The sequence below is a fragment of the Eurosta solidaginis genome, chromosome 3 (genome assembly GCF_040869045.1).
Source record: "Eurosta solidaginis isolate ZX-2024a chromosome 3, ASM4086904v1, whole genome shotgun sequence".
NCBI classification, from domain to species: domain Eukaryota; kingdom Metazoa; phylum Arthropoda; class Insecta; order Diptera; family Tephritidae; genus Eurosta; species Eurosta solidaginis.
In genome coordinates, this window is record NC_090321.1 from 211131916 (window position 1) to 211142054 (window position 10139).

Here is a 10139-nt window from a genome sequence, read left to right on the forward strand (position 1 = left end):
ACTCGTGATCTTATTACTCGAAGACTTTTCGTGATCTTCCAACTCATATTGGATTTTACTTACATCTGGTATACCTTCAATCGATTTAAAACTAATACATGTAGCATACCTTTGGGTGCTTTAAAATTAAGAACAGCAGCGAATATATTTAGGTAAGGTTGTTTAATTTTAAACTTAATTTTATTAATATATTTATTTTTGTTTTTGTTATCACAAAATTATTTGGCTGCAGATTAAGACAGGAAGAAGATTTAGCTACTAACTACTTAAGTGTGAGAATTTACCTTTATTTTTCCTAATTTTTTATTTTCTTTAAATACAACTTTAATGGTCCGTTTTTTTGCCTTGTTCCTCTTCCCCAGTTTTTCCTCTATTTTTATAATTCAGCCCAATTCTAAACGAAAATTCCGTGCGAGTTTTCTCCCTTCTCCCATTCCTCGTATTCTAAATAAAAATTCCTTGTGAGTTTTTTCACTTCTCCCTTTCCTCCTATTCTGAACAATGTTCGAAAAAGCGGAAACCGGTTATGGGAGAAAAGTAGGTATTATGAATGTGAGGGAGAGGGTGATTTCTCTGCCATTTCATAGGAGTTTTTTCACTTGTTAAATTAAAGGGAATGCATCAAAATAGTTAAAGGAAATTGGTTATATTAAGAAAGAACACTTATTTGTACAAATTTGTGCTATATTTATATTCTACCACAATATTCTCACTTCTAATACAACAACAACTACAACCACAATATTCTTTATTTTAAGTTGAAAAGTATATCATAAGCAACGGTAGAGCTCTTGGTATACAAATTTGATGCAGCCATCCAGAAATTGCGCAAGGATTTTTTAATAAGGCTTAAATAGATTTTGGCATATGATGAAGGACGAATTCAACTCAACTTGGCCGCCAGAAAATTGCTTTGCTGAATGAAAGCAGGCAACTCCGGCAGATTTGTGTTATGCGGCCATCTTCTTCTTATGTTCCGCTGTTGATGTTGCTGTAGCACCAATTCATTACTCATTTCAGTGAATACCACATGAAATGCAATAAATACTGTGCAATGTTTATATTTTATTTCTTAATTTGCAACAATAATTAAACTTTTCAATTTTTTAAACAAAATAAGAAACGTGCAACGAAATTTCAATTGACAAAACAGCTGACTTCGAAAATTCGAAATTCCTATTCCCCAATTATTGTTCTCCCTAGGAGAACAGAATTGGAGGAATTTTTCCGCGGGAATAAAAAAATCCGCGAGAACAAAATTCCGCGAGTATATTTAGAATTGGTCTGATTTTCTTCCTCTGGACATTTTCATGTGTTGTTTATCAGTTTTCTGTCTGATTGAACAGGGCTTTGTATTGTCAACGTCCTTGCCTGCATATTCGTTTTTCTTACTCTTCGCCTTCATTTATATCTTTGTCTAAATAAAAGCATTCGTTTTCGTCCAAGTCTTCGTCAGTCCTGCTTATTTTTGTTAGTCCATCAGAAATTTTTTAGCTACTATAGTTACGGTATGATGGTAGCCTACCTTATCGTAGTTTCTGGTTTCAATCCAAATTACTTTAGAAAATTATTTTATAAACCGGATCAAGCCTCGGTAGTAGTTTGTCAAACACTTTGACACAATTTGTGCCATGAGAAGCGCCTCAACACAAATTAATCTACCAAATATATGCAATTTGGAGTCGACATAAAATATGTAGATCCAGCTAACTTGTTGGAAAAATGTTTAAAATGTATGTTTTAAATTTTAAAATATCCTCAGCCTAATCTTCCCGGAAATATATCGCGCCAATTTATTATTGCTATGGTTCTTTTTCTTAACAGCATTCCTTTTTGACAAGGCATTCGTCTTGATATTTCTTGTCGCCTTCGACTTTATCTTCGGATTTTCGTCGTTTCGTATTCGTCATAGTGTGGGACCTTGACTTAATATATACCTTATCTCATCCTAACCTATAATATAGGATCCGTCTGCACGAAGAAAATAAAATATAAACTCTGATAAAATTAAGAATTTAGCTCCGATCACAGAGAAGTAATAATGGAAATAAGCCGAAAATAATTTCATTATAATCCCGGACTGATCCACAGGTGGTCTCGATATGGCCCGAAAATTAGGCCAAAGACATAACTTAATCGATTTGCAGATTGTCCTGAAATCACCTATAAATAAATCTTGATCCTGAACCGTAATACAATCAAACAATTTTTTCCATATAGTCCCAAAGGAATCATGAGATGATTAGAAATTACCCGCAGGTATGTAGTCTCAAAATGGCACAGAAATGGGCATGAAAAATATTACCGAATATTTTCGAAAATTGTCACAAAATAGTTTCATAAACAATCCGGGAAAAAAAAGATCGCGAGATAATAACAAACTTAACCCGAAATGGTCTGGATATGATCCCGACAGTATGCAAAATGTGGAAATAGTCCACTGATTCAAAAAAATTTCCCATAATTATTTCCTATGTAGACATAAAATTATCACAAAATATTTCCCGCATGGTACCAAAACTTCACGATCTACACGCAAAATAAAACCTGAACCCAAAGTATACCCAAAAGAAACACCATTGGCACCGCTCAATTTTACAAAATTTAGTATGCCTAAATCTACGTACATATATGACCTAAGCACTAAATATCTGTAGTCTATAGCAAGTAGTCTTCGTAATCCTAATCAACATCGTATACATCTACGGTGCGGACCTCGATATTTTACACGTGATGGACCAAACAATGTTATAAACTCGCTCCGTCTTCAGTTCTTAAAATCATTCGTCTTTATCAGCATCTTTGCTTCCGTTTATGTATTCGTCTGCATATTTAAATTTGTCTTATTTTTCATCAAGGTTTTCGTTTCTGCCTAGGTCTTCCTCATACTTGTTGTTCCCCTTTTTCGGTTTTCGGATCAACACCTCGGATTTATAAAGGTTTCGTATATTTATTTTGGTTGATCTAGCTCTTTTTATGCTTGTTTTTCTTTTGTCGTTTTGTTAATACTCATCTCCATTTTCGTCTTCGCTTATCTCTTCGTATCTATCTTCATGTCGGTAAGTCTTCACTCTCCTGGGCCGGAAAGTTTAAACAGACTCTACTTCTCTATGCTTTTCGTAGTCACTGTTTCTCTACGTCTCGGTTTCTCTTCGGATGCGTTTTCGCCTTTCATTCTTTCGCGAGTGTCTTGTACCTTGGTTCAATTATGTACAGGTTGGCTCATCTCATCAGCTGCTTTTATTTATGTCATTGCATGGTCGAAGGGATTGTCAAAAGGAGATGGCAAACTCAAAATGAAACCAACACATTGGCAACATTTTATTTACACATACAAAAACTGCTAAGTTTTATGTTTCCATTCCATACCATTCGCACCAACACCAATACACAGATTTTGACAATTTGAACAGACATATTTTGTTGCTTTACAGATGAGCCAACCTGTATATAGTTGAACCATGGTCTTGTACTTACATATATCGTCTGTCACCGTCATTTTCGTTTTTTTTCTTTTTTCTTCATTTTCTCTTTAGTTGTTCTTCATTTTCTCAGTATTCTTTACTTTTGTTCTCGAGTTGTTCTACCTCCTTTTCTGTTACTTCTTTTTCATTTCGTTCTCTTCTTTTTCTTGTTCTTGCTGCCCCTATTTTTTTCCCCCTTTTTCCTGTTTGCTTCTTATTTTTCATGTTCTGTTTTTTCTTCTTGTCCTTCATCTTTAAAAATCATCTACTTCTACTTCTTCCTCTCTTCTTCTTGTGCTTATCCTTCTTTTCCTTTACTTCTTCTCCCTTTTCTTCGTCTTCTTCTTTTTTATTTTCTTCTTCTTCTACTTCTTATTACTATTCAACTTCTTGCTCCCTCTGCTTCTTCCTCTACCGTCACTTATTCACTTATTCCACTTTTTCGTTTTCTTCTTTCACATCTTCGTTATATCTTCTCCTCAAGCATTACACCTCCGCCAGCGACAAGTTCCACCGTATCACCAACAATCTCAACATTATCACACCAACTGCCACACAACACCACAGTGTACCAATACCAGTCTCTATTCTCCGAAATGTACTTATCCCCCGTCCACGTCCAGTATTGCAAAGAGACTTTTCACAGCAAGAAGTACAAGCATACAATTTTGTTCTTTCGCCTATCACAATGCAGCCCGCCTCACAGGACACAGCACAGCGACGATCCAGTGACCACATTTTTGGCGCGCTTGTGGAGTTTTCTGTGCTGGTGGTGTAGGAAAAACGTTTCACCTGAATACGAATAAAAAAGGAAGTTATATAAATTACTTGATTTAGTTCCCAGTAGCATTGTCGCCTTCCAGCCGTACTCACCATACAAATAAACTCCTCACCCTTGCATTTACGTATGAAATTGGTAATATTGTGTTGTAGTACATCGATGCACGCCTCACCATGATCCATGGTATCACATTCGTAGCACGAAAGATCATTGATACGCTCCGTTGCTGCTTGGGTGCGATGCACCGTATTCGAAATGGATTGTCCGTCAGCTGCAAGAATAGAAACCACAGCACAAACGTTTCAAATGCAATTTATTGATTTTTTTGTCTTCGTAGCTCTCCTTGAGCCTTTGTGCAGGAGCTTGTTTTACACTTACCTAAGTGCAGAGCGTTCAAAGTGAAATAAAGTAAGTATATTGCTAATTGTTGTTTGTGTAACATCTTTGTGCGATTTCATAAGTTTTCGAATATATCTACGAAATTCGAGTTATCCTTTTAAAAACCACACTATTTTTTAGAAAGATAAAATTTCTCCTTGGCCTCTTTTTTTTTATTATTTAATCATCCAATGACAACTACAACCAGCTGCAGCACATGAAATTAAGGGTAACATACGTACAAATGTCAAAGGAAAGGACAATGGCGAAGAGGACATGCGTAGCAGTCGGGAAATATTTGTGCTGTAGTTAACAAAGGCTTCAGTGTCAGATTATTGTCAAAGGTGGGTAAATAAATCCAGGTAAAAGCATCAGAGTTGCATTTTACATGTTTTTTCATTCGAAGGTGGTCATAAAATGTCAAACTTTGTTTATGTTTACATTTTTTGTTTATTTACTTTTGATGTGAAAATTTATTAGGTAATCCTTTACTTTAGCTCACAACTACTAAAACTCGGGAGAGGTGTCAAAAGACGCGCTGTGGACCCAGGACCACGAAGCCGAAAACGGAAATTGAAAATTTTATTTCTTTCCAGATATATTTACAAAGTTGAAAATTTTCATGTGGCTGTGTGGTTTTGATGGTGTTGAGTACCCACAAAAAAAACTGTGGGTAAAAGTGTTTTGCGTGGATACATATTTGGTCTCCCATGGTCATTTTTTATAAGCGCGGCCGAAGGCCGCCAACGCAGAAAGGTGTTCTGCGCAAAATTACTATGGATCCCACCCCCGGTTTCGGAGGTACCGGCGGGTCTTTTTTTGGTTTTTCGTTAATATCTTTTGAACGAATTAAAATTTTTATTTTCCGCCTTCGGATTATTAATACTGATGTCAAGACGCGTCGTTTGACACCTCTCTCGATATTTTTGGTAGCGTATTTGCAGTCGACCCCTCAACTAGACTGCGCAAAAATACTATGGATTCCACCCCCCGTTTCGGAGCGGTCCGGTGCCATTTTTTAGTTTTTTGGGAATATTTTTTGACAGAAATAAAGTTTTTAATTTTCGCTTTCGGATTCGTCGTCCTGAGTCCAAAACGCATATTTTTGACACCTCCCGATATTTTTGCACGAGTTTTTGCAGTTGTGAGCTAAAGTAAAGAATTACCCCGCAAGATCAAGGAAAAAGAAAAATTGGGAAAAGCTTGTGGCGTTAGCTTCCCTAAAATGGCTTAACTTTTCCGCTCCATTTTCAGGCCTGTGACCTTATTGTGGGAGCTCAGAGAGTAAATTTGATGTCCAACTCCAATCCATCGCTATATTTACCGTCCTTGATGTAAATATTGTTTCCCGAACGTTGTAAGATAAAAAATATAAAATAATTTTATGTGACTTAGCAGTGCTAATCAAAAGTTTGTAAAAAAACGGAAGTTGTCTCATCGTCCCCAACGGTCATTCCTACAGTTATCTACCAAAATATCGGACAATACTTTCGCCGCTGCACCATGAAGGAAGGACGAAGGATGAACAATAAAGTCCCTTCTATATGTTCGCTTTTTTTAAGTGACACCGTTGGAGCGAAAGGTCAATACTTCGCACGGAACAGCTGCAGCACACAAGCCGAAATTTTACCGTAGCAGGTACCGATACCAGATCCAACATAAAGCCGAAATTGCTACAAAAGCCTCCTGGCTAGAGCCAGAAGGAAAACCCGGAACCGTAATTGAAGTCAGTACTACAACCGAACTAGTATCCAACACAACCGTGCTTTTTTTAATTAAAAAAGATTACATCTAAAGACATGGAGTACATATTCTTCAAAGAAATCTGCACCTCAAATACCGACACGACGAGTTTCCAACGTTAAACGTTATTATGTATATATGTATCTTCGATATTTATTAGGTTACTAAATTACTTAATTTTTACTTTACAAAATACATGAAATTTTAAAATAAATCAGTACTTATTCATGAACATACTATTAACTCAGCATTTTATATACAATCTCATCCCAAATTTTCAACATCTCTTGGAGAGAGTAACGTTAGCACTCATACATACATGTATTGAAAATAAGGTCCACTACAAAAAACCATTTAGCAATAGCATTTCCCAATATAATTTCAATAATACAAAATAACGACCTTAGGCAGATAAAGTAGGAACAATATAATTCCAAAAAAGTTGTATCTCACTTTACATTAAACTGCTTTGGAATATAAATACATACAATAAAAGATGCATACAATACAAAACGGTCCCTTATTTATATATCATAAACAAAATTAATGTTGCGACCATTGGATATTTTTCAAATCAATTGGTTCTAGCACCATCTCCCATAATGGAGACATTTCACGTAAACGTTCGACATGTTTGATGCAGGTATCGGTAATATAATCAACCTCTTCAATGGTGGTAAAACAACCAATACCAAATCTATAAAAATTTAACAATAAATTACTTTCAAATTAACTAAACAATTCAGTACGGTAAACTCGTATACCTTATTGAACTACGTGCCAAATCCTCATCAGTTCCAATCGCACGTAGGTTCCAGTGATGCAGAAGTACATGCTGAGGCACTAGACAACGCCACATCTTTTAAGGCCATAAGTAATGATAAATTTAATAAACCACTATACCTTTGCTCTGGATCACCATTACATATACCATGTGATAACTTGAAGTGATGCGATCATATAAACGTTTCAACAGAAAATCTATAAATTTCTTATCATATTCCATTTCTTTGAGTGCAAGATAACATGCAGCACCAAATCCAATAACAATAATCCGAAGGCGGAAAAGAAAAATTTTAGCTCGTTCAAAAGATATTCCCAAAAAACCGAAAAATGACCCCGGAGTGCTTCGAGACCGGGGTGAGATCCATAGTATTTTTGCGGTGGCGGCCTTCGGCCGCGCTTATAAAAAATTAATCTGGGTGGGTCCAGCACCGGTTTGGAGACCAAAACTATATAGGCGCAAAACACTTATGTCCACAATTTTTTTTGTCGGTACAATATCATCAACATTACAACGCCAACATGAAAATTTTCAATTGAAAATTTTCAACTTCTTTTGCAAATATCTCTTGTCCAACACAAAATATTTTACCTCCGCCTTCTGATTATTTTTGCCGGGGTCAATGCGCGTCTTTTAACACCTCTCTCGATATTTATGGACGCATATTATCAGTGTCATGCTGTCGATCGTATAGAATTACCAAGAGTTGATGCGCTGGAAACGTTGAAGAAGTGATTCAGCTGCTATATGTAAATAAATAATAACAATAAATTAAATATATATCATTTAAAAATCAGCTAATTACCTTTATTTTCCATTTAAAATGCCTTTTTCCTCCAGCTTCATCAGCAACCAACTTTTTTCTTTTTTTGTTTTGGCTTTGTTGACGAAAATTACATGTGACATTTTTCTTCTTCCATCACTTTTGACAGAAGAAACTGAAAGAACGATTGACAGTTTATGTACAATCGGCAACAACAAAATACACGGGAGGGTTGCATTTTCGATAATGCTTCTACCTGGTAATTGTACCATGATCCAGAGAAAAACAAGTAAGGAACGCTAAGTTCGGGTGTAACCATACATACTCAGCTGCCAAATTACAGCTTGCAAAACTTTTAAATTATCTTCTTTTAAAAATGGGCGGTGCCACGCCCATTGTCCAAAATTTTACTAATTTTCTATTCTGCGTCATAAGGTCAACCCACCTACCAAGTTTCATCGCTTTATCCGTCTCTGGTAATGAATTATCACACTTTTTCGAAATTTTCAATAGCGAAAAAGTGGGCGTGGTTATAGTCCGATTTCGTTCATTTTAAATAGCGATGAATGGGCGATGAGTGCCCAGGAACTTACGTACCAAATTTCATTAAGATACCTCAAAATTTAATCAAGTTATCGTGTTCACGGACAGACGGACGGACGGACATGGATAAATGATTTTTTTTCGCCCAGATCATTTTGATATATAGAAGTCTATTATATATATCTCGATTAGTTTATACCGTTATGCAAACAAAATTAATATACTCTGTGAGCTCTGCTCAGCTGAGTATAATTAAACCTATTTGCTTTGAAAATAACTTATGAGGGAATTACTTTGTCCAATAAACTTTCAAACAGTCTCGATGTGTTAGTCGCGATGACCCTAACTTATCGTTTAGAATTAAAATGAATTTGGTTTTTGGTACGAGTACACAAATGACTAGCGAGTCAGGCACACCTATTATAAACCGGGCTTAATTTTTAGTCTGATATGTAAACGGAATTGCCGTCGTCATTACGCCACAAACCACAGAAGAAGCATGCAGAAGAAGGTACCAACTATTTCGTCAACTACTGGGCCCTCGACTGACACAAGAGGCTAAAATTCAAAATGCTACTGAAAAGGCATCCAAACAAGTATAGTTGATATGAGACACTCAAGATAGCCTTCGCTTATCGCTCAGTATCAGAGCTATCCAGCATGTGGTAAATGAAAAACCCGAAGAACCTTTGGTCATCTAGTTTCACTTTCACAACGAAGCTTTCAGGGGAGATAAATAAAATGTCTTAATTGGCCATCCACGGTTACAATGATGCTTCTCAAGTTACTGGAAAAAGTACTAATCGAAATAAAACGTTTGTCCCTCAGTGTTAACTTTGGAACGAGCACGCGTAACACTACCCGAGCAATAATATTTCTTTCTCATTACGTATAGACGCTGCTGGAACCATAGGTAAACAACGAGCCCGCAAAACCAGCTGGTATGATGAGGTATCTCTCAGTATCCCAAAAAGGACACTGTCAATAGAGCACGCTGGCGTACAGGTGCGGAAATCCACGCTACATTTGAGCGTCATCGTGACACGAAGAAGGACGCCTATTTAAAAAAAAAAACGTGCAACGGAACGTTTCAAAAACGTGGCAGATTCCTTAAGGAATGCTAATGACGATCTGATAACTGATGAACAGTGTGATTAAGTTGTGGAGTGAGCACTTCTACTCATTGCTAGTTAGCGTGGGAGAAGACTAACCCGATGCTCTAATCGCTGATGACGGAAAACATGTTCGATGGTATACCCACCAAGCTGTTCAAACACGGAGGCGAAGAGTTGGTAAAAAGCATGTATCAATCTCTGCCCATAAAATCAACGAACTTATTGGACCTTATCAGTGCGGCTACCGACCTGACGAATCTACTATCGACCAGATATTCACGAGATGCATGATCCCAAAGATGACTCACTATAAGATCCTCGACACTCACTTCCATATTGTCAATCTCAAAGCAGCCTTTGACTGCTCGAAAGGATATTGTTTTATGCTGCCTGAATTTTTTCCCTTCAAATGCAACAATGCTCCCTCAGCACGTGCAGCAACACCAGCAGCCCTCTAATGATTGCAAAGGACCTCCCTGAGCCATTAAAAACCAAAACGTAGCTTCAGACAAGGCGAATCCCATGCGTGCCATTTTCAGAAACCTAAAGAAAATAGCTCTAGCAGCAA

At 36.8% G+C, this 10139-nt stretch overlaps 1 protein-coding gene across 1 annotated transcript; it reads right to left on the bottom strand.

Moving 5' to 3' along the window:
• Positions 1–2898: 2898 nt before the first annotated feature.
• On the bottom strand, positions 2899–4882 carry LOC137245010 (uncharacterized). Its single transcript, XM_067774977.1, has 4 exons — positions 4624–4882; positions 4338–4516; positions 3474–4256; positions 2899–3196 (listed from the first exon to the last, which is right to left on the bottom strand). The coding sequence occupies exons 1-3, from the start codon at positions 4685–4687 to the stop codon at positions 3951–3953; spliced, it is 549 nt and encodes a 182-aa protein (XP_067631078.1). The 5' UTR covers positions 4688–4882; the 3' UTR covers positions 2899–3196; positions 3474–3950.
• Positions 4883–10139: the final 5257 nt, after the last annotated feature.